Source organism: Panthera onca, chromosome B3 (assembly GCF_046562875.1).
Source record: "Panthera onca isolate mPanOnc1 chromosome B3, mPanOnc1 haplotype 2, whole genome shotgun sequence".
Taxonomy (NCBI): domain Eukaryota; kingdom Metazoa; phylum Chordata; class Mammalia; order Carnivora; family Felidae; genus Panthera; species Panthera onca.
The window spans coordinates 29,513,642-29,539,799 of NC_138344.1; the positions used below are offsets into that span (position 1 = coordinate 29,513,642).

Consider the following 26,158-nt stretch of genomic DNA (forward strand, 5'->3'; position numbering starts at 1 on the left):
TTGATCTGGGGAGAGAAGAGCTGTGGGTGCTGTGATGGGGAGGGAGCCCTGGCTGCCAAGAGAGGGGCAAAAAAGAAAGACTGAAAGTGCATATGGGGAATTGTACAAGAAAAACTTCCCCAAAACCACTGACTGAGGAAGGAGCTGAACACCACAAGTTTTTATAAGCAGAGGAGCACAAAGTCTGAAGTTCTGGAGGTGTGCACCATCTCCAGGATTGTGCCTGGTAGGTTTAGTGGTGCTCCCATGGGGAAGAAGGGCAGAGACCTGGCAGAGGCAGCATGGTCTAAGTATCCCTGGGGTCACATGGGAAGTAGTTCCCCTGCTTAAAGTGCATTTGGGAAAGGTGGCAAGGTCTCTCCGGGGCAAAAGACCCAGTGGATGCCAGTGAACTGCCCATTCACTAAATAGGAACAGGGACTCTGGCTGAGAGCAGCAAGCCTTGGTGCGGGCTTTCTGCTGTGCTTTATCATGAACTCCCAGCTGCTGGGCGATTGTGTAACCAATTTCTGGGAGAAGCTGGCACTGGCCACAGTGTAAGATCCTCCCCCAGAGGACCAGTGCAGGTCCACACAATGGATCTCTAATAAAATTTGGAGTTTTGAAACCTAGCCATGTGCCTGAAATAGAACACAGGAATGATGTGCTGCCTGGCAGGCAGACAGCTCAGATGCAGGCAGGGTGAAGGCAAGGATCTGGCAGAAGCCAGGGACAGAAAAGAGGTGATTGTTTGCTCTTCTATGAGGGCTTCCTAAAGAGTGGCAGGCGCAAGATCCCTGCTCTGAGGATGAGAAAGTGGGACAACACCATTTTCACCACACCCATCAGCACTGACCAACTTCAATGAGCAAATAAGTGCCATCAAAGTGGAAGCTGGAGCTGCTTACACCAAGTCTCCTAACCTGTGCTCTGCAGGCACATCTCCACCTGAGAATCAGCGCAGTAGGTCCCACCCCTAGATGACCAGCATAAACGCTTTGCACACACAAAGTCTACTGATCATAGAGTACTACAAAGTTTCAGCTCTAGGGGAAATAGGATCTAGCTTTTTTGGTTTTCTCCCACCTTGGGATACAGAAAAAGCAAGTTTTTAATTTTTTATTTTAAAATTTATTTTATTTTATATTATAAATACATACATATATCCACATCCACATACATATACATATACATGATCCAGATTCTTTTAATAATCAGACCAAAACACACCTAGGATATAGCTTCCATTTTTGCTTAGTTTTGTTTTTTTACCTTGAAAATATACCAAGACGGAGGAATTCATCCTAGAGGAAAGAGGAAGAAGTCATGGCCAGGGATTTATTCAGTACAGATGTAAGTTAAATGTCTGAACTCGAATTAAAACAACAATTATGAGGATGCCACCTGGGCTTTAAAAAAAAGCACAGAAGACACTAGAGAATCCCTTACTGCAGTAATAAAAGTTTTGGTCAAAACTTAGACCAAAATTAAAAATGCTATAACCAAGGTACAAACCTGAATGGATGTCAGGACAGGGAGGACAGATGAAGCAGAGGAACGAATCAGTGACAGATAAGATACAATTATGAAAAACAATGAAGTTGAAAACAACAGAGATAGAAACATATTGAATCACAAATGTAGACATACAGAACTTATCAACTCCTTAAATTGTAATAACATTCGTGTCATGGGCATCTCTGAAGATGAAGAAAAACAAAAGGGGCAGAAAGTTTATTTGAGCAAATGATAACTGAAAATTTCCCTAATGTGGGGAAGGAAACAGACATCAAAATCTAAGAAGCACAGATTTGCCATTAAATTCAACAAAAGCCAGCCATCACCAAGACATATTATAGTCAAATTCACAAAATACACAGACAAGGAAAGAATCCTGAAAGCAGCAAGGGAAAAAAAAAAGTCTTTAACCTACAAAGGAAAATAGATCAGGTTTGCAGCAGACCTCTCCACAGAAACTCGGCAGGCCAGAAGGGAGTGGCAGGATACAGTCAACATACTGAATGGGAAAAAATATAAAGCCAAGAATCTTTTATACACCAAGCCTGTCTTTTAGAATAGAAGGAGAGATAAATACTTTCCCAAACAAAAACAAAAGGAGTTCATGTCTACAAAACTTGACCTGCAAAAAATATTATAGGGGACTCTTTCAGCGGGGGGAAAAAAAGACCAAAAGCAACAAAGACTATAAAGGACCAGGGAACATCACTAGAAGCACCAAATCTACAGGTAACACAAAAGCAGTAAATTCATGTCTATCAATAATCACTCTGGGAGTGCCTGGGTGGCTCAGTTGATTAAGTGTCTGACTTTGGCTCAGGTCATGATCTTGCATGAGTTCGAGCCCCATGTCAGGCTCTGTGCTGACAGCTCAGAGCCTGGAGCCTGCTTCAGATGTCTCCGTCTCTCTTTACCCCTCCCCTGCTTGGACTCTGTCTCCCTCTCCCTCACTCGCTCTCTCTCAGAAACAAATTAAAACATTAAAAAAAAATCACTCTAATGTAAATGGTCTAAATGCTCCAATCAAAAGACACAGGGTGTCAGAATGGTTATGAAACAAACAAACAAACAAGACCTATCTACATGCTGCTTACAAGAGACTCACTTTAGAGCTAAAGAGACCTGCAGATTAGAAATAAGGGATGGAAAACCATCTACCATGATAATGGACATCATAAGAAAGCCAGAGGAGCCATACTTATATCAGAAAAATTAGATTTTAAAACAAAGACTATAACAAGAGATGTAGGAGGGCATTATATCATAATTAAGAGGTCTATCCATCAAGAAGATCTAACAATTATAAACATTTATGCCCCCAAATTGAAAGCACCTAAATATATTAATTAATAACAACCATAAAGGAACTCATTGGTAATAATACAATAAGAGTAGGGGACTTTAATACCACACTTACTGCAGAGCATCTAAGCAGAAAATCAACAAAGAAATAATGGCTTTGAATGACACACTGGACTGGATGGACCTAACAGATATATTCAGAATATTTCATCCTAACACAGCAGAATACACATTCTTCTTGAGTGCACATGGAACATTCTCCAGAATAGATCACATAGTGGGTCACAAATCAGACCTCAACAAATACAAAAAGACTGAGATCATACCATGAATATTTTCAAATGACAACAATATGAAACTTGAAGTCAACCACAAGAAAAAATATGGAAAGCCCTCAAATACACAGAGGTTAAAGAACATTCTACTAAAGAATGTATGGGTTAACCAGGAAGTTAAAAAACAAATAAAAAAGTACATGGAAGCAAATGAAAATGAAAACACGACTTTGAGATGCAGTAAAGGCAGTCTTAAGAAGGAAGTTTATTGTAATACAGGTCTACTTCAGAAAGCAAGAAAAGTCTACAATATACAACCTAACCCTATACCTAAAGGAGCTAGGAAAAGAACACCAAGTAAAGACTAAAGCAAGCATAAGAAGGGAAATAATAAACACTAGAACAGAAATACATGATATAGAAACAAGAAAGAACAGTAGAACAGATCAACAAAACTAACAGCTGGTTTGTCAAAAGAATTAACAAAATTGATAAACCCCTAGCCAGACTTATCTAAAAGAAAATAGACTCAAATAACAATCAACACCACAGAAATACAAATAATTATAAGAGAATATTATGAAAAATTATATGCCCCAAACTGGCCAAACTGGAAGAAATGGACAAATTCCTAGAAACATACAAACTACCAAAACTGAAACAGGAAGAAATAGTTACTTTGAACAGACACATAACCAGCAAAGAAACTGAATCAACAATCAAAAATTTCCCATCAAACAAACATCCAGGGCCAGATGGCTTTCCAGGGGAATTCAACAAGACATTTAAAGAAAAGTTAATGCGGAGTCTTCTCAAACTGTTTCAAAAAACAGCAATGAAAGGAAAAATTCCAAACTCCTTCTACAAGGCCAGCATTACCTTGATTCCAAAACCAGACAAAGCCTGACTAAAAAGAGTTATGGGCCAATATCCCTGATAAATATGGATGCAGAAATTCTCAACAAGACAGTAGCAAATTGAATCCAAAGTGCATTAAGAATTATTCACCACGATCAAGAGGGATTTATTCCTAGGCTGCAGGTCTGGTTCAATATTCGCAAATCAATCATGATATACCACATTAATAAAAGAAAGGAGAAGATACATATGATTCTCTCAATATATGCAGAAAACCATTTCACAAAATACAGCATCCATTCTTTTTAAAGTTTATTTATTTTGAGAGAGAGAGCATGTGCACAAGCAGGGAGGGGCAAAGAGAGGGAAAGAGAGAATCCCAAGCAGGCTCTGCACTGTCAGCGCAGAGCCGTAAGCAGGGTTCAAACTCATGGAACCATGAGATCATGACCTTAGCCAAAATCAAGTCAGATGCTTAATTGACTGAGCCACCCAGGCACCCCAATACAGCATCCACTCTTAATAAAAACCCTTAAAAAAGTAGGGATAGATGGAACATACCTTTACATCATAGAGGCCACATATAAAAGAGCCACAGCTAATATCATCCTCAATGGCAAAAAAGTGAGATCTTTTCCTCTATGGTCGGGAACAAGACAGGGATGTCCACTCTCATATTACTATTTAACATAGTACTGGAAGTCTTAGCCTCAGCAATCAGACAACAAAAAGAAATAAAAGGCATCCAAATCAGCAAGGAAGAAGTCAAACTTTCACTATTTGCAAACGACATGATACTCCATGTAGAAAACCCAAAAGACTCCACCAAAGAGTTGCTAGAACTAACACATGAATTCAGCAAAGTTGCAGAATATAAAATCAATGTACAGAACCTTGTTGCATTTCTATACAACAATAATGAAGCAGCAGAAAGGGAAATCAAGGAATTGATCCCATTTACAACTGCATCAAAAACTGTAAGACACCTAGGAATAAACCTAACTACAGAGGTAAAAAATACGTACTGCGAAAACTACAGAACACTTATAAAAGAAACTGAAGAGAACACAAAGAAATGGAAAAACATTCCATGCTCAAGGATTGGAAGAACACTGTTAAAATGTCAATACTACCCAAAGCAATCTACACATTTGCTGCAACCGCTATAAAAATACCATCAGCATTTTTCAAAGAGCTAGAACAAACCGTTCCTAAAACTGTATGCAACCAAAAAGACCCCGAATACCAAAGCAATCCTGAAAAAGAAAAGCAAAGCCTGAGACATAACAATCTCAGTCTTCAATCTATGTTATAAAGCTGTAGTCATTAAGATAGTATGGTACTGGCACAAAAACAAACACACAGATCAATGGAACAGAACAGAAAACCCAGAAATGCACCCACAGTTATATGGTCAACTAATCTTCAACAAAGCAGGAAAGAATACCCAATGGAAAAACGACAGTCTCTTCAACAAATGGTGTTGGGAAAAATGGAGGGTAACATGCAGAAGAAAGAAACTGGACCACTCTCTTATACCATATACAAAAATAAGTTCAAAATGGATTGAAGAATAAATTTCTAAGTGTGAGACAAGAAACCATAAAAATCCTGGAGAACACAGGCAGCAACCTCTTTGAGCTTGGCTGTTGAAACTTCTCACTAGACACTGGAGGCAAGGGAAACAAAAGCAAACATGAACTACTAAGACTTCATCAAGATAAAAAACTTCTGCAGAGCAAAGGGAACAATCAACAAAACTAAAAGGCAACCAATGGAATGGGAGAAGATATGTGCAAACAACATATCTGATAAAGGGTTAGTATCCAAAATCTATAAAGAACTCATCAAACTCAATACCCAAAAACAAATAACCCAGTTAAGAATTGGGTAGATGACATGAATAGACATTTTCCAAAAAAGACATACAGATGGTTAAAAGACACATGAAAAATACTCAACATCGCTCATCACCAGGGAAATACAAATCAAAACCATGATGAGGTACCACCTCATACCTGTCAGAATGGCTAAAATTAACAACACGATAAACAGCAGGTGTTGAATAGGATGCTGAGAAGGGGAACACTTGCACTGTTGGTGGGAATGCAAACTGGTACAGCCACTGTGGAAGACAGTATGGAGGTTCCTCAAAAAACTAAATACAGAACTACCCTATGATCCAGCAATGGCACTATTAGGTATTTAGCCAAAGGATACAAGAATACAGATTTGAAGGGATACACATTCCCAGATACTTAAAGCAGCAATATCAACAAACTATGGAGAGAGTCCAAATATCCATCGGATGATGGATAAAGAAGGTATGTGCGTATGTATGTGTGTATACACACATACACATGTGTATACACACATACATACACACATACACACAATGGAATATTAGCAATCAACAAGAATGAAATCTTATCATTTGCAACAAAATGGAATGAGCTAGACTATATTATGCTAAGCGAACTAAGTCAATCAGGGAAAGACAAATACCATATGACTTTTCTCATATGTGGAATTTAAGAAACAAAACAGATGAACATATGGGGAGGGGAAAAAGGAGAGAGGAAAATAACCAATAAGATACTCTTTACGACAGAAAACAAACTGAGGGTTAATGGAGGGAGCTGGGTGGAGGCTGATGGGTATTAAGGAGGGCACTTGTTGGGATGGCACTGGGTGTTATATGTAAGTGATCAATCACTAAATTCTACTCCTGGAAACAATTTTACACTGTATGCTAAGTAAGTAGAATTTAAATGAAAAATTGAAAAAAAAAGAAAGAAAGAAGGCAAAACACTAAAACGTTCCCAGATTAATGTGATAGATTTTTAATTCTCTCTTTATAATAAGAATGTATAATAAGCAGGAAGTCTTTTTAAAAATAGCTATCATGAAATGATATCTGGAAATTGTTTTCAAAATAGTATTTGGGAGGGATTCATTATGAATTTCATTGTTATGGCTCAGTGATGAGTACATGGAGGTTCATCATACTGTTCTATTACTTATGTTTTAATTTCTCCATAATAACCAGTTCAGAAAAGAGTCACCTTGTAAGGAAAAGTTATTTGTACACATGAGTCTTAAAACTATTTGGCTTGCCAAAAGAAGTAAATGAAATCATAATATTCATATCCCTGAATTATCTAAGAGCTGAACTTAAAATATGAACAGATTTACAGACTAACATCTGCAGATTTGATCACTGAAGTGTGCGGCGCAAGTTTGATCTGTTATAAGGATGGGAGATAATATCTTATAAAAAAAAAGTAGAAACAATAAGGAAGTGTTTTATTGAAAGAAGAAGTGACATATTTTATTGACCCAATCATATTTCTTACATGGCCCTCTTATGTCTGAGACTATGGGACGGACAGGGCAAAAGTTAACTGGCAATTACAATATGGTGAATAAACCGAGCCTCCTAAGAAAGAGTGCTGACCTAAAAGATCCAGACTCTCCTCGCTGAGTCAAAGATGAAGGTTCTAATGCTCTTCACCCTAATTCCATAGCCCAATCTGTTGTGACAGGAAGTACACTAGCAGGATCCATCCACTAGTTAAAATTAATCTTGCTGCTCAAGGTCCAGCATCCAGTATATTTGAGCAATCCTTGGGCACCTGTGTACACAGGCAGGCAGCACTTCCTCTCACTCCAATCTATACTCAGCAGTAGTCCATTCCATAAAATTTGACTCTTTTTTCTTTCCCTACTTACTGCTCTAGATTCCTGCTATGATTTGAGTCCTGCCCTGAACCCTAGAACCTAACATTTGGGCTCTGATTCTTGATCCTTTCTTAAAAGGAACTGGCCAAGATCAGAAAAATAGAGCAGTCTCATTTCCTTTTACTTGAAAATATTACTTGCTTCAAGTTATCTATAGCTCTGCCCATTCAAAAATGGAACTTTTCAGGTATCAGTATCCCTGATATCAGTATTAAGTGTTCTACTTAATATTTAGTAATATTTAATAACATGCTCCATTAAAAAATAATAAAGATACTAACTACTTCTGCAAAACTGCCATAAAGAAACAGAGGTAAAAAAATATTTCTCTATAAATATATACACTGCAGACAAAATATCAGCAGTAGGGAATTGATCGTATAAATTATAGCGCATGCAATAAGATGATACTACACAGATTTGATTAATTTTAAACAACAGTAATGATATTAAAAACATACACTGGATAATGTTACATGAAATTTCAGGATTCAAACCTATGCTATGTAGTTTATACATAAATAAGCATGTAAATTTATATATTCATGTATAAAGAGCAGAAAATAGGTCAAAATGTTAACTATTATTTATTTTTTATCTAATTTTCTACATTAATATTTTAATTATTGCAAAATTAATGCTAATATGGAAATGCAAAGAAAAGCAAGCTTTTTAAAGAAAAGAGTATTGATTTGTATAAGCTTATAATTGTAAGCTTATTAGTGCTGCGGAAGAATGAATGTAACTATGCAAAACTACACTCATCTTTTTAATCTCCTCACAGTTCTACTATGCCACAGTCATAAGAAAAAGCAAAATACACTCCTTAAGACACATTATCTATGATTTACTTAGTCGTTTTCAAAATACAAAGTACTCAGGACCAAAAATCATCCCAAAGGCCCCTGAATCTCCTTCCTTCCTAACAGAAAAACTACAACTCCTAATCTCATGGAATCCTGGCTCAATGCAAGTCCTACTCTCCTACTAACAAGTCAGAAGTGAGTCTAAATTGGCCATTTTGGCTACTTGATACTATTAATCCTACATAAGCATTAATAGGAGTCACTGTTTTTCTTTTAGGCATAGAAAAGCAGAGTGATGCAGTAGAACCAGCACTGAACTATGAGTCAAAATACCCACTGCAAGATAAAGTCTACAATTCAAGACTGAGTGACTTCTCTGGGCCTCAGTTTCCTCCCTAGTAAAATAAAGGGATTAGACAATAAATCCTAAGGTTCCCCCTTTTCTAACGTTGGAACTAGCGCAAAAGGTAATCAGTGATGGCTAATTATACACAAATTGTAAGTCTAATTTTTAAGTCACAATTGTGACTTATTTAAAAAACATTGCTACAATATGAAATACAAATGATGTATATAAGGAAACTAATACCTATATGGACATGATCTCATCAAAGTTTATACCCTTATTCTTTTAATTACCTTTTATGGTCTTTCTACCATAATTTGCTATATTAAATAATTCATACTGAGATTTATGACCTTGATGTTCTTTCACTCTTCCTAAAAGTTCTCATACTTCCTCATTTTTTAATAGAGAAATGAAAAAAATTAAGCTACAGACAGATTCATGACTTTTGGAAAAGAATGTAAAAGTTCTAAAAATAGGTTAAGCAAGAAAACATAAGTGACACAATAAAGAATTTTATTAAACTGCCATTTTTAGAACTCAAGTTATACCTCAGAATAAACACATTTCATAAAATGTGGTATATCAAAAGAAATTATCTGCTGCCCATTGTTCTAAAACATTACAACACAGACATAAGAATATTTAAGGATGTTCTTTTTAGGATCAAAAGAGTTTAAACACGTCTCCTTTGAAAAAAAATGGACTAAAGCTTCTTTGCAATAATACAAATGTATTTGAAAATCAAAAGTCCTCTTTATTGAAATCCAATCTCATACTCAAGAAGCTTACTTATTTCTTTGCAGCTAAAAGTTTGCTTTCAAGAGCAGGGTGGATACCAAGTTACAATCTAAATATATGAGGAATAAATGTAAGGGTCTTCATATATTGTTTGGAAAAACATTTTTCTCTAAACCTCATCCTGTACTTCTTCAACTATGAATCTAAAATCCAACGATACCAGTCTATTCTAAAACCAAACAATGTTTTTTCTTATATTCTTAAAAATATTATAAGACATTCTATTCTTTTAAGCCTACGTGGCAGAACAACAAATAAGCTAAATAAGGAGGCATTTTACAACACTTCCTCACCGCCTTCTACAAAAACTGGGGAAAGGTGGAGGCTGGAGGAATGGAACATCTTTTTTTTTTCTGGATGATGATAAGGGTAAGAAAAGTGAGGGGTCAGGGGGAAGTAGAGGAATGGAGAATGAAGGAAGAGAAGAAGAAAAAATTAGAAGAGAAGAAAAATTAGGAGAAAAAGAAGCAGATGAAAGGAGGAAATAAAAGAATACTCAACTAAAACAACATGATATTTTTAGCCAGCACTCTACCATATATTTTGAATACCAATACCACTCTTCAATATGATATATTGAAAACAATAAATTGTAATTAGCTCATTAACATTTAGTTTATTAACATTTAATTCAATAGTTACTATATGCCAAGGGCTTATGCTAACTGCTTAAGTTAAAGAGGTAAGAATCTCTGGGTGTCAGAATTTTACCAAGAATAACACCAAAACAATCTGCAGTAAACTATTATTCTGACTGGTATCACTCCACAAGCTGTTCAGCAGATTATCCTCCGGAATGAGTTCAGAGGAAATAATTAGTGATTTGTAAGATGGAATTTGCCATATCAAATAAAGTATCTACAGATGATTACCTAAACACTATTCATAAATAAAGCACCATATAAAGAACTAGTTCAGTTTTAAAAATGAGTGTGTTTAGAGATTCATGAAACTCAGACAGCATACACTGAAAAGTTAGGCTCACTTGACATTCATCTGTGCTTCCCTGGTGCCTGGACTAATGCAAAGTGCACAAGCAGGTGCTGAAAAAATGCTTAAAAAGATAAGATGTTTGAGAATTCTATTACATTGAAGTAAAACTTAAAAATTTGTCAAACAGTAAATTTAATAAAATCTGAAATGTAATGCTTTTTATCAAAACAATGCCTTTTGTGACAGCATCCATTTTGAAAAATTAAACATAAGACAATGACAACTTTTAAAACCTGATAGACAATTTTAATTAGACAAAAGATTCAACTCCACCAAGGTCCCTTTCTACAGGTATAGGACACACTTCTATTTTTATCTACTATAGTCTATGTATTACATTGTCTCAAGTGACAAACAAGAAAAATGAAGCTAATGAAATACTGTGAAACAGACACCACGCCAAAGAGAAAAGGCCATCTTCTGATAGGATGATAGCCGACCATCTGTCCCCCTGCCACTCAGTGACAATTACAAATACTCCATCAGTTTTCCTGTAGGTGGAGATGATAAATGGGGTAAAGACTTCTTTTGTAGATTCTGATGTTCTTTTCTGATCTAATCTGAGGTTTAACAAATGACTCAAAGGAAAGCACAGAGTTCAACAAGCTTATTAATTTATTATGCTGTGAAGATAGAGAAAGGTTGAACTCAATACTGCAACAGGGAATGGTTCAATTATATTGAACCAAGCTTTGTAATGAAAGGTATTTTCTCAGAATTCTCAGATTTCAAATACAGCTTGCTACATTACAATTAGGCTTCATCCTTCAAAGTCATTTCAATAATATCCCAGTAACAATATTACCAAAGATCACAAATAACATCACCCTTTCAATAAAAGATCAAAGGGAAAAGAATGCTCAGAGGCAAAGCTGGAAGTCCTCAGTTGTGAGTGCCTTTCACAGCCCTAGGTGACAAGAGCTTCAGAAACTCTGTAGCTTCACATCAAAGTCACCAGCACCAGGACACAGATTGTCTATAAGTCTATTTAAGTGTTTAAGAAAAAGACATATGCAAAAATATAAATATGTTAAAAGTAAAAGAATAGAAAAAGATACACTAACACTAGATAAAAGAAAGCTGGGATGGATAATTAATATTTAGGTAAGGTGGCAAAAAATATTACTAGGAATAAAGAAGGTGATTCCATATGAAAGGGATCAATTAATCAAGGGGACATAACAATCATTAGCATTTATGCCCCTAATAATACAATTTGAAACAACATAAAGCAAAAACTGATTGAACTGCCAAGAGAAATAGAAGAATTCACAATTAAAATAAAAGGTTTCAATATCCCTTTCTCAAAAATTGATAGAGCAAAAGTAGGCAGATAATCAGCAGGGATACAATAGATGAGGAAACTTACTGAGGCAGCAGCTATGTTCACTGTCCTGATCATGGTGATGGTATGAATATGCTAAAAGTTATAGTAAACTTAAAAGTAAGTGCAGTCTAATTTATGATAGTTATGCCTCAAAGCTGTTTAAAAACAGCAACAATTTTGGGGTGCCTGAGTGGTTCAATCAGTTGAGCGTCTAACTCTTGATTTCTGCTCAGGTCATGATCCCAGGGTTGTAGGGTCAAGTCCCATATTGGGCTCTACACTGAGTGTGGAGCCTGTTTAAGACTCTCTCTTTCTCTCTCTCCCTCTGCCCCTCTCTCCCGCTCCTGTGCACCCTCTTTCTAAAAAATATATATATTAAAAAAGAATAAAAATGGCAACAATTTTCTAACTTGTATGAATTGAGCACTAAAATATTCAGTAGAAAAGAGTTAAGTCCAAAAGGGTGTATACAGCATGGTACTTTTTTATAAAGCAGGAAACAGCTAAAATAAAATTATACTTTTTAAGAACAGACCTAGGTGCAAAAACAAAACTATGATGGAGACAAGAGCAAAAGGGAGAAGAAGGGAGGGAAACGATATAAAGGGACATATCAGGCGGCACTATCCAAAACGAGGTTTGCAAAATTAATACCATACAAAAATAATATTCAAGGAGAGAGGCATGAAATAGGAAAGAGGGACCCTTCATATTTTTAAGAGGTAAAATTCATCAGTAAGACAAAAATTATGTAAATAGTTGTAATCATGATAATAAAACATTGTGATATACATATATATAGAATGATTTTTAAAACACAAGAAGACATGTATAAATAGTAATAATAGTATACTGGCAATCTTTCCATTTTTGAGAAAAGGGTATTAGTGAGCAGAAAAAATAGGTATGAAAAGTGAGAATATTTGCATAACAATGAGCAAATCTGATCTAATATATATTATATATACCCAAAGAGAGAAATGTATTCTTAATGTTTTACAGCGTATTAAGCCATAAAGAAAATCAATAAACTCTCCAAAGTAGAAGCCTAGATAAACCATACACTCTGATCATAATGTGACAAAAGTTGAAATTAAAAACAAAGAACAGGACTCATTTTAGCATCACATAGTTTAAAACTGAAGCAATGCCCAGAAGATTAGTCTGGTCCCTATACAGAATGGCAGTCAAATCCATGAATCACTTCAGATTTTTAAATGGTACATATATACCCATACTCATAAAACAAAAGGCACTGCCACCTCTCTAATCCATAACCTTGGAAATACCTTTTTGTTTAAAAGGAAATAACTGTAATTCTAAATTGTTGGAATTTTTTAAATTTTGTCATTTTAAAATACTTTTAAAATCCATTAATTTAGAAACAAAATAAGCTTACTAAAACATGTTTAAGAGTTAAATGAAGAAAATGAACGCTTAACTAAAGGACACATAAACAAATGCAAGGCACAAGTAGACAAACATGTTGCTGGATGGAAAGAAAATATATTTAAAAGATGCCTACTCTTGCCAATTTAATGTAGAATTCCACAGCAATGTCAATAAAAATTCAAACTGGATTTTCTTAGTTTAAAAAGTTAATTGCAGAGGTTATGTACAAACTGAAAAGCAGAGGAACAGAACAGCCAAGTCAATTTTGAAAAAATAATAAAGAAGAAAAAAAATCTACACTACTAGGAATGGAAGCAAGAAAACAAAGAATACTATCTCTCAATATTTGGAGAAAATAATTATTAAGCCACAAATCTACACCCAGTGAAAATATCTTTCACAAGCAAAAGCACTAGAAACAAACAAAAACATAATTTCCTGCCAGGAGATACTCACTAACCTGAGTGGGGGATACACTGATAATTGTTTTATTATTAGTCTACAAATAATAGGAACAGAAAGCAACAGAAAAAAAGGAAAAATCCAGTATTTGGATTAAAGGCATCAAAGGATACATTAAAGGATCAAAGTATTTGGATTAAAGGCATCAAAGGCAATAAATTTAAAATAAAAGAATTAAGAATATAATTGGCCAAAATATCCAAGTTCACTATGATAGCCATCTATGGTGGCACATGCATTAATTTACCTAATTTAACCATGAACAAAAAATTATGGACACAGAAGATTCCTGAGCAACATGGGCATGAACATAATTGCCATTGTTGTAGTTCTTTATTTTTTTTTAAATGTTTATGCTTTTGTCAATATTACCCACAGACATGATTTACACAGTCAATGGTTCAAAGAAAGTAGTTTCCCACCGCTCTCCCACTTCTTTCTCCAATCCAGGCACAATGGCTTTAGTAGGTTATTTTATCTTTCTTCTCTATATTCCTGAATATATGTTTGCATTGCCACTTCTTCATTTTCCAGTTTTAGGATTATCTACTGATTTCTCAGCATGCAACATAAGGATTTAGTTCTATTCCCAGAGCCTGGCGTCACTACCCACACTTTATAGCTTCTGTATCCCCTCCATCTTTCCAAATATGGAGGGACCAGGAAATAAGTGTTATCTCATTATCTAGGTGACAGAAATACGGGGTTTATTACACTCCTTTATGATGCTGAAATACTTTGTAATCTAAAACAAATTTTTGAGAGACAGGACCAAATTTTGGGATTGTGAAAATTTTGTTTTACAACTTTGTGATTTTCCTGACACAACAGATGTGCCTCTAAAGACTGCAAGAGAAGTCAATTCACAAAATAATTATTACTAAAACTCAATAACTCTGATCAGAGGTCTGCTCTTCTATAAATATTTACTTTGGAACTAATATGCTGGCCATTGAATTTCAGATAAAGAACCTAATAAAGTCCAAATTAAAATAAAAGCATTTAGGGGCACCTGTGTGGCTCAGTCAGCTAAGTGTCCAACTCTTGCTTTCGACACAGGTCATGATCTCACCGTCCCATGAGTTCAAGCCCGACTGATGGGCTGATGGCATGGAGTCAGCTTGAGATTCTCTCTCTCCCTCTTTCTCTGTCCCTACCCTGCTTGTACTCTAAATAAATTAATTAATTAAATTAATTAATTAAAATAAAAGCATTTATAATCAATTATTTAGTAAGGAAAATAAGAATTATGTAAATTAGGCAAATAAAATGTTAAACTCATCAATTATTCTTGTCAGAGTGAGAACATTCCTGCTTATAAACTCCTATTAATAAATCCATTATTTCCGGGGCACCTGGGTGGCTCAGTTGGTTGAGCATCTAATTTCAGCTCAGGTCATGATCTCAACAGTTCATGGGTTCAAGCCCCGCATCGGGCTTCAGATTTGTGTGTGTCTCTCTCTGTCTCTCAAAAATAAATAAACATTAAAAAATATTTTAAAAATAAATCCTTTATTTCCTTTATCGTTACAATATGAAATTATCATATTATGGATTTCAAGATTACGCATGTATCAAATTTCTACATAAAGAAGTACATATTACAAAACTTTGAGAGAAGTAGAAGCAGCTTGGGTTATATAAATATGCCTCACTACAACACTGTTTCTGATCCTCTATCATGCAACTGAAAGAAAGCAGCTGCAAAATAGTCATCACAATTGCTTTGGTCTTTTAATGTCGCCCATGGTGATGATTCTGCGACTCCTCACAAATGACACACAAAAGCCAGATGAAAATGTATTAGTCTGTAATCTGTAGATGTGTAAAAGTAGTCACTATTTTAGACATCCCAAGCCACCATGATCTTGAATAAGAGTTTAAGGAGTTTAAGAGTTTATGTCTTTTAAAAAGCAATAATGTTTAGATATTTAATCAACTTTGTAAAGGGAATGGGTATCAGCTACAAATAACAGCCAACATGTTACAACTTAAACACTTAAATATCAGGTTGGGACACTCCATTCTAATTTCCAAATAAACACATGCAAAAAGGAAAAAATAGTTTTAATTACTATAAGCAAACTATAAAATTAGATAACTATCATATTGTAAACAAAAAGCAGCACATATTATAATACATATGGACTCATGCAGAGAAATACAGTTGAAAATGGCTTTTCACATTTGTATAGCTATCTAAGGGTCACAAAATAGAGTTTTATCAAACACTAGAGAGCTTAAGTATCTAAATTGCAGGCATTTGCTACTTATTTGAAATTACATTTTATTTATTTTTTTAATGTTTATTCATTTATTTTTGAGAGAGAGAATATGTGAGTGGGGGATGGACAGAAAGACACAGAACCTGAAGCAGGCTCCAAGCTGTCAGCACAGAACCCAATCAATGCAGGGCTCAAACCCACGAACAGTGAGATCATGACCTGAGCCAAAGTTGGATGCTTAACCAACTGAGCCACCCAGGTACCCTTGAAACTGCATTTTAAAATAAACCAACTGTGTTTTAAAAAAAAGGTTCATGGAAGAGAATTTCATGTAGTTGTAATTTACCAACCCAACGACAGAGAATCTTGAAAAAACTGTAAGAAAACTACAGCTCTGATTAATGATCAATTTTTCTAAAACTGAATGTTAACTAAAAGAAAACCAATACAGAAAAGAGACTGTGATTTTTTTTTAATTTTTTTAAGTTTATTCATTTTTCAGAGACACAGTGAGACAGAGCACGAACGGAAGAGGGGCAGAGAGAGAGGGAGACACAGAATCCGAAGCAGGCTCCAGGCTCTTAGCTGTCAGCACAGAGCCCGATGTGGGGCTCGAACTCACAAACTGTGAGATCATGACCTGAGCCAAATTCCGATGCTCAACCGACTGAGCCACCCAGGCGCCCCGAGACTGTGATTATTAGCAGGAAAAGTGCAATGGTCAAATAACATCAGAAAAGGTATGCAAAATGGACATCAATAAAGTAATATTTCAAAATTATGAATGTGATGATCTATTTTAACTTTCTTAGCATATGGCATTTGCCCAGTTCAACTCTGCTAGAAAGGTGGTTAGAATTTGTTCTAAAATAAATACAAGAAAAATACACTCTACAATAATCAACTTTAGACATATAAAACAGATAAATGCAGCAAAACAATAGGTTTATAAACCAAGTTAATCGCCTGAGATTTAACAAATTTATTTATCTTGCCCTTTAGCATGTCAATAATAAAGCCTAGAGAATTCAAACCATAGTATTTATTCCACAGTAAGAAGAAAATTCCCTTTTCCAACCTTAAGGCTCAATTGCTTGGTTAGAATGAGGAGGAAGGAGTGGTTAAAGGAAATTTTATCTCTTTCCAGCCAAAACATTTTGAAGATAAAAGGAGGGGGAAAAAAAAGTTTTAATGTGTATCCCAAGGGGGATAATATGTTAGCTAAGTGACAGTAATGCCCAAAGTATAATTTTGATTCTCAAAAGAAACAGTCTCTCCATCTGTCCCTGTCACCAAATAGGTCTATTAGTATGGCCTTGCTAGGTGGTCAGGAAGAGGTCTTGTGTTTTAGCTTTCCCAAAATGTTCTTAGTTCTTATGTGGTATGAACACTGCGGTAGAAGCCAGTAGGCCTGTCAGGGCCAGAATGAAGGTTATGGCAAAGACTCGGAGACATATGGGCAGAGAAGACTGAGGGGTGACCTGGTCAGGAAGAGGCAAATAAATGGCTGATGCTCCACTGTAACACTAAGTGGAAAGAAGAGATCAAGAGTTCACCAGCCACTGTTCATGATTGGTTTACTAAGTGAACAGGTAAAGAAGGGTCTCACACTGGAAATCAGAAAAGAAAGAAGACATCTGGTAGAAAGACCTCAACTTTTCCTCTTAATATGGGGTCAAGTAAGCCATACTCTTCCTCCAATACACATAGATGCTATCTTAAGGAGATAAGCAAGTAGATAGGGGCTAAGGATTGTTATTCAAAAGAGGCTAGGTACAAACTAGAGAAACTGTTTAAATTATTGGATCAAACTAAGTTTAAAACAAACTGGTTACCTACTTCAAATTTTTTCCTTAAACCAATGAAGAAGACTAAATCAGCACGGATAAATAGCTACATGCCTCTGCACGCCCGCGTTCCAATGTGGTGAATTTACCACCATAAGAATTCTAAAAGTTGGAAGAATTATATGTTAACAATCAGCTATATATGTGTGTTAACATACTGAATACATACACATGTTCTCTCTCACACACACATTCTCTCTCACACATATACACATATACCACAAAATTTTTCCCATCCTATTAAAGAGAAAATAAAGGCAATGGAAGCTATATCCTACAAGAAAGGGTAAGGTATTTTTAGATAATTTCTCAAATTAACTTAAAGTGTACCCAACTGAGGTACTGGGGGAAAAATATTTATTCTAAATGAGTCCCAGTTTGTTCATTTGACTTGATTTTCTGTTGAGAAGCAGACAAAATGCTTTCCTAACATGATTACAAAAAGACAACAAATACTTCTGGCTTCTACAAACAAAGGTAAGCAAGGCAAGGAAATGAACCAATCTGTTAGGAATTATCTATTATTTCCTACACTGTCATCAATTCTAGGAGATATCTAGGAGACTTCTTTCACCTCAACACCAGTGCACTCTGGCAAAAGAGATCAGCTTATATTTCATTAAGTACAGTAATGTCTTCATGTTTTTGCTAACTTAAAATATCATTTTCTTTCAATCACCTAATTTGCATAATTTTTCCAAGCTGAAATACTAATTTGGGATTCATAAAATCACATTTGGTTGTAAACATCCAATAAATTATAGTTAAGATCCTTCATGAAAGTCCTTTTTATACATCCATGAACCAAATGAAAATAAAATTTACTTAAGTACACAGGTTAACAAACACACCAAGGAGTCTCACAAACAGAAAAATATGGATTAAAAAAAAAAAAACCTTTTTAACTTCATTCTCTATATAAGGTTGGATGTACTTTATTCAACATTCACAAAAATCACTATTAGCTTCTTTAGATATTGGTGTGAAAAGAGGATGACTCGGAAATCAGAGGTTTAATTAAAACTTATACTTCATTATTTCTCTAGCAATGTATAAAAACTAAATTTTGGAATGTATTTAAACTAGCACCCATTTGTTTTGACCTTCAAAAATTAGTTACTTTTAACACCTGGATTTTAAGACAATGAAAGAGAAAAAAAATCAAACACATAACAGCTCTTTTTGTGAAGTTTCAAAAAAACAAGAAAAATTTCCCAGTCAAATTACAACAAAAACACAAAACATTATACCTTTCTTGCCAGGCAGCTACCTATTACGTTTAACAGGCTTAAAAAAAAATGTGTCAAAGATCAAGAGTAAGTTATCTGATATGTCAAGTGCATAAGGTCAAAGGTACAATTTTATTAGGTCAGAGGTGGTATAAATAAAATCTTACATGTCAAGGAAGAAGGGTCACAGACAAGGTGTATATAACATAAAGACATCACAGATGACAAGTAATAACTTTAAGTAGAACAAGTATGTTTACTACAGATACCTCCACTGATTAAAAATGAAACTTCCATGTGAGTAAATATAAAACTGCCCTACTATATCACATAACTCATATCCTATATCGCATGTTTGTTTTCAGGAAGAAAGGGCTATAACCCAGAAAAACTACATGAATTAAGTGAGAACTTAAGGAAAATTTAATTCCTTTCAACTGAAATAGTATAAAAAAATGAACACATCAACCAAATCTCAAATCACAACAGCTAAACATCAGGCTATGCTATAAGAGCTACAAAAGTTAGACAATACTGCACATTTTTCTTTCAAATTGCATGAACTATTCTTTCCTTATCAACTTTTCTCACTGAAGTAAAACACATAAAATTTAGATTTCAATTTATATAACAGCAACATTCCAGAAAATGTTTAAATAATCTGTTGTAAATTAAATAATACAGTTTTTTAATTAAGAGAATTACAAGTAATTTCTATAAATGGAAAATTTTCATTTGTAATGGAATAATTAAATTCTAATTAAAGAAAGCAATTTAAGATTTTTTCAAAGTGGCACGCACATACACATGACTCTTGTTCTAAACAGCAAACTTAAAGAGTGAATGGGGTAAATTATATGAATGATTCAAGTAAAATAAAAAAAAAAAAAATCCTTACTATTCACTCTTAAAATACTCATACAATTTGAGTAAAAGACAAAAAATTATTTGAGATAAACTAAATAGATGATTAATTACATGTTTTATTAGAGGTACCTAAAGCCATTCAGCAGAAGCTCTCAGTTCAACTCAGCTCAATGAGCTTTTATTAAATACCTTACCATGTGTCAAGCATTATGTCAAACAATGTGTATACAGGAATTAAATATTAGGAGACTTCCAATTCCAGCCACAGTGGACTGGCTTATACTGACTGGATTATCTCCCAACTCAAAACGTTTTATAAAGTATACCAAATATCAATTTGAAGGCATTACAGTACAGCCAACAGAGCCAGAACTTGAGAGACCGTTATCCCTAACAGAAAGGAAGCACATGAGGTAAGCTCCACATTCACTCTGGATTTTTCCTCGAAAGGCTTATACCAATTTTTGGCATGGAGACACTGCAAACTAAAAGTAGCAGCCTTACTGAGCTGAAGAGACAGAATTTGGTTTAGAGCTGCCAAAGCCATTGGAGCCTGAGGGGGAATATCCTCAAAAGGAGGAAATCATAGAGAAGTAAGCCCAAATAACTATGTGCAATTTCCCATCAAGTGCTGGTCATACCCAGAAACTCAGGAGAAAACAGTAGCTTCAGTCCTCCTACCAAGGTAAGATTTATTGATTTATTAAGAACCAACCACAGACTTACTCCTGCTTCCTGACAGCATCCAATCCAGACCAAAGCTTCAAGTCCTCGAACTTTCCCCTCCCCAACCAAATCACCTAGCACAAGCCCAAATCCTATAATAAGCCCTTTCTAACACCTTATTGAGAAGCTCCATAATTCCCCACAGTATACATTTTCCATTCTTTAATAAATAAAACCCTATTTTACTCAACTACAAATATATTCCTGAATGTCTTCACCTGGAGAGCACTGATAAAAAGCTAAGAAAAAGAATGAACTACAACTTCACATAAACATTTAAGATCAATCACAGAGTTAGGGATAGGTGAAAGTAGCCAGACACAGAAAGTACATACTGTATGATACCATTTAAAGAATGTTCCAGAACAGGGAAAACTAACTGATGGTGTAGACTAGTTACCGCTTGGGGACATGTCTGGGTTGGAGCATGAGGGAGACTTCTGGAGTATAAGAAATGATCTATATCTTGATGTGAGTGAAACATATGTAAAAATTAATCAGGCTGTATACTTGAGATTTGTGTACTCTATTAATATACGTTACACTGGGGAACAGGAGTTAAACACACACATGTATGTATATACAGTTACTGCTCTCATTAGAACCATAATAACTTTTCCTGGGCACCTTAAGAGATACTTCACAAACATGAATGTCTCATCTTTGGGTAGCTCTAGAAATTTGCTATTATAAATAGAACCAACAAATTCATAGATTAGCAATGTCATCCATGTCTAGATAACAATTGAATGTAAAATATTTCTAAAAATATTCATACAAATCTAAATTCCACTGTAAGCAATTATAGGTAGAGAAATAATGCATTTCCAAAAATTTCTAAACACTGTACTCATAAAATTATCAATTTACATGACATTTATATTGTTAATTATTTTCCAAGAAATGCAGGGATTCACTAAAGAATTCTTTTGTATATTATTAAAATATCAAAATACTATGACCTTTTTTTACAGTAAAATTGTTCTTATTTCTGTTTCTTGTTAAACTGTATACTAAATTTTAGTATATGCACTCAAAGTGAGCACTAAAATGTATACTAAATGACATATTTGTATACTATATTTTAGTAGTTATTAAATGTTAAATATAATTTTAAATAATCACAACCGAACATGGAATTCTTTATAATATAGGACATACTGAGTTTTCAATAAATATGTGGAAATGAACAGAAGTAAAGCTTACCACTTCTTCATCTGAAAGTTCACGCCCTTGAATGCTGCTATTCTCTCTTACGGCTTGCTGGTGTTTTTTTCCTTTAATATGGCTAAAAAGATACACCTCTGAAGAGATCTAAAAGCATAAAATCAAAGCAATTGTAATCAACATATAATTATATCTAATTATATATTCAGGCCAGTATATTATATGCATGTTGATATCACACTAGCCTTTACATACTAGGCTAAAAATATTTTCTTTAAAACACAACTCTGAGAATCCTCTAGAAGATACATAAGAAAAATCATGCCATTGTAACCAACCTTAACAGGATATCATTTCTTCTAAGTATCAGAGTTCAAATTTCAAGACTGAAAATGCCTTTTTCTTTTTTGATTCCAGTACCCAAAAATATTGCTTGGGCTATCAATTAAGCAGGTATATATCCATTTTAGCAGCAATTGCATTACTCTGGCACTTTGCGCTGATACTCTTAAATGCCAATGCTATTTTTATACTACTTACTTAGCATAAAAATCATGAAAGAAATCCACGGTTTAAAATCATATGAATTTTAAAAGACCGGGAGAATATATTTCCATAGTTTAACAAACTTTAGTAATAAATCATATCATCACAATATTAGTAATGACAACCTACCAGGACATTACAGAGGGAACACTGCTTCTTTCTTTCATAAGGAGTCAGTTTGGGGGCATAATCAGTATTTGCATGCCGCCCACTGCTTAACTCAGCAGCTTTTTCTTTTCTTTGTTCAATCTGTTCCATGTGCCTTCGAATGCTTTCATCATGCTGTGAATGAAGTCAAAGCGTGAGAATATAAAAATGATGCAAATTATACGGAGAACTTAAAAAAACAGTATTTCCATTAAAGTTTCTACAATAATAGAAGAAATGTCTTCATTCAATGTTGACCTGAACACTAAGAATAAGAATTTACATAAAGCCCTTTAATATCTCCTACATGCACAGTAACGTCTCTTAGAGTGTGCTTCTTGGAACAACACCATAGGATATTGTAAGTGCTTTGTGGAAAAGGTTCTATCCGCAAATAAATTTGGAAAACACTACATTAAAGCAAAACAGGTTTTTAACACTGAACTATATGGAGCCTGTAGTATGTCTCTGTGCATTGTGACTCAATAAACCTAGCTCATACTAAAAAACATTTTACACACTTAATTGACTACAACACACTTTTGAGAAGCACTTCTGGGAACACACTTTCAGAAATGTTGACCCCTACGTAAAGACCAAGCACATCCTCATAGCAGACAAACCCCAACATGATGCAGACTTCTACCACACCAACTCCACACCACCATTTCTGGTTCTCCACACCTCCAGTGACTTACCCCCAAAACAAAAAACATAACCAAGCTGAAAAAACACAATTCCAGAATTCTGACTTAACACTCATACTTTTTCATATGATTGGAAATGTCATCCCACCCACCTACCTATTCTCCTACCCATTCAAGATTCAGCTCAGGAGTTATTCTCTAAAATTTTTTCCTGACTTCTGAAATGCTTCATATCAAACTCAGTGTCCTCATCCATACTTTCATAGCACTCCAAGTCCATATGGAAATTATCTGTTTAGCAACTGATTCTCACACTACATTAAGAGTTTCTTGGAATTTAGAATCATGACTTACTCATCTCATTAACCCCACGTCTACTAGAAGGCCTAACAGATTTTTGGTACATTAAATTTTAGTGAATGATAAAGTCCTGTGATAAAATATGGCCCTCTACCTTATGGAATGTACTATCTCTGTGAGGAGACAATGTATAAGTAATTGTTACACAGTGTAAAATATACTGCTAGAAACTGTATTACTAATGGTAAAGATTTTCTAGAAAATAGTTTATCATAATTTCCCAAGTTACAATCACACAATTCATAGGCACTGAAAATCAAGTGAAACTAATTATACTAATCATTTTTTGTTTATTTGTAGATAATTAAAAAGTATAACTATCAGAAACCAAAGAGTAATGCCTTCAAGTCACTAACAAATTGGTTAGTAAAAACAGGAAAATTAAAATTCCTTTAATTATTCTCATCATTTTATCATATTAAAATAAATTTTTCAGACAGTTGAATTAGAACGGACCAAAACCAAATCATGGAAGTCTTATTAACCAAATATTAAGAATACAAATTAAAATTTTATACAATTCCTTAAATAAAAGATTTAATCTCATGTGCCATTGAAAGCTCTAAAATTTCAAATTGAAATATATACTATCCTTACCTTAAGCTGAATTTTTTTTTGGAGCTCTTCCATTGCTTCTTGTTGAGCAGCTGTGAGTGCAGCCAATCGCTCTTCCCTGTCTCTGTAAGAAGATAGTAAAAAACGATAAACTCAACTGCTTGGAGAATCGAACTTCACGAGGTTAAAAATGATTAGGATACATAGGCTTATATATTCTACAGAATTATTATTTTTTAAATTATTCTTTCTGAGTGCCTATGTCCCAAATACACTGCTCAATAAATGTTTAAAAAGCAACACAAGTTTTCAGTTATAAAAATAGGTTTCTGGGGGCATCTGGGTGGCTCAGTCAGTTAAGCATCCAACTTCAGCTCAGGTCTTCATCTCATGGTTCATGAGCTCCAGCCCACATTGGGTTTTCTGCTGCCAGCATAGAGCCTGCTTCAAATCCCTTGTCTCCCTCTCTCTCTCTGCACCTCCCCTGACAGCACTCTCTCCCTGTCAAAAATAAATAAATGTTAAAAAGAAATTTAAAAATAATAGATTTCTGGACACAGACCCAGGTATGGATTTAAATACTAACTACCACTGGAACTCTCATTTAAATATGGCATGTTGAGAGGGAGGAGTTAAATTGGCAACAAGTAGGGAGATCCTAAGCTTGTCTTGTTCCTCCAAAACACTAAACAGACCTCACAATGATTTGATAAAAATCATTCTTAACACCTAAGAAATCAACCAGAGGTCTAAGAAAACAAAAACTGCAAGTCTACAAGTAGAAAAGCAACCACCTTTTGGAAGGCAGGAGGTGCAGAGAGTGGTCTTGGGGGAAACATAGCTGTGGGTATAGCAGTGGGGAGGGAGCCTACTTACGGAGGCTATCGCAAAGTATTATAAGCAGTGGAGTGTAAAATCTGAACTTGTAGAAGTCTGCTACAGTGGAGGAATTGCCTGGCGTAAAGGTGCCCGAGTAGCAAAGCAGGGAGGAATCCCAGGAGTGACAGCGTGGTCTGAGGACCCCCTCGGTCACAAAAAGGACAGGTGGGGCAAAGGTGCTGCACTATATCCAGGCACAGGAGCAGAATAAGGGCTGAGGGCAGCAAGCAGAGTTGTTGGTGTTCTGCTACATTTTGACATAAACCCTGAACTGCTACAGTCCTGCCACTGTTTTCCTCCCACAGGCCAGCAAAAGCATTCCAAGGCCCTCCCCCAGAAAAAAAGCAATGGTCCATGCCTCCAGAGTCCCTAAAATTTGGAGTTCTGAAACTCAGTCATGGGCCTGAGATAAAGAAGCTAGGACACAGGTAGAGTGAATGCAGGGTTCTGACAGAAACAGGGGTGACAAGAGGGGTGACTGTTCTTCTGTGAGGGTTCCCCTGAAGAGTAGGAGGCATTATCTTTCAGCTATGGGGCTAGAGAGGGGAGCACAGCCATATTCAACTCACCCATCAGCATGGAGAGCCCTCAGGGAGCAAAACTATATCAACTAGCAGAGGCCAGAGCCATTTACACCAAGCCCCACCCCCATGCCCTGAAAGCACATTTCCACTGCAACAAGTCAGCCTGAGAATCAGCACAACAGGCCTCTTCCCCAGAAAAACAGCATAAGCAACTTGCTTGCACCAAGTCTATGGATCAAAAGCTTGAGATCTAGGGGAAAAAAGATCTAGCTTGCTGTTTACTTTCACTACCCTTTGATCCAGCAATGGCACTATTAGGTATTTACCCAAAGGATACAAAAATACAGATTCAAAGGGGTATATGCACCCCAATGTTTATAGCAGCATTCTCAACAATAGCATATTATGGACAGCCCAAATGTCCATCAAATGATGAATGGGTAAAGTAGATGTGGGGTTTGTGTGTGTGTGTGAGACACACACACACACACACACACTTGAATATTAGCCAGCAAAAAGAATGAAATCTTGCCATTTACAATGACATTGATGGAGCTAGAAGGTATTATGCTAAGAGAGATAAGTCAAACAGAGAAAGATAATTACCATATGATTTCACTCACATGGAATTTAAACAAC

The 26,158-nt window shown here is 35.3% G+C and overlaps 1 protein-coding gene across 3 annotated transcripts in view; it reads right to left on the reverse strand.

Moving 5' to 3' along the window:
* SCAPER (S-phase cyclin A associated protein in the ER) overlaps positions 1-26,158 on the reverse strand; it is a 522,888-nt gene that overhangs the window by 309,402 nt on the left and 187,328 nt on the right. For all 3 annotated transcript variants that reach the window (XM_060617955.3, XM_060617952.3, XM_060617953.3), the window contains 3 exons: positions 24,159-24,240; positions 22,537-22,689; positions 21,901-22,008 (listed from right to left, as the gene is read on the reverse strand). In XM_060617955.3, coding sequence (XP_060473938.1) covers positions 21,901-22,008; positions 22,537-22,689; positions 24,159-24,240 — 343 coding nt within the window. The remainder of the gene's footprint in view (positions 1-21,900; positions 22,009-22,536; positions 22,690-24,158; positions 24,241-26,158) is intronic.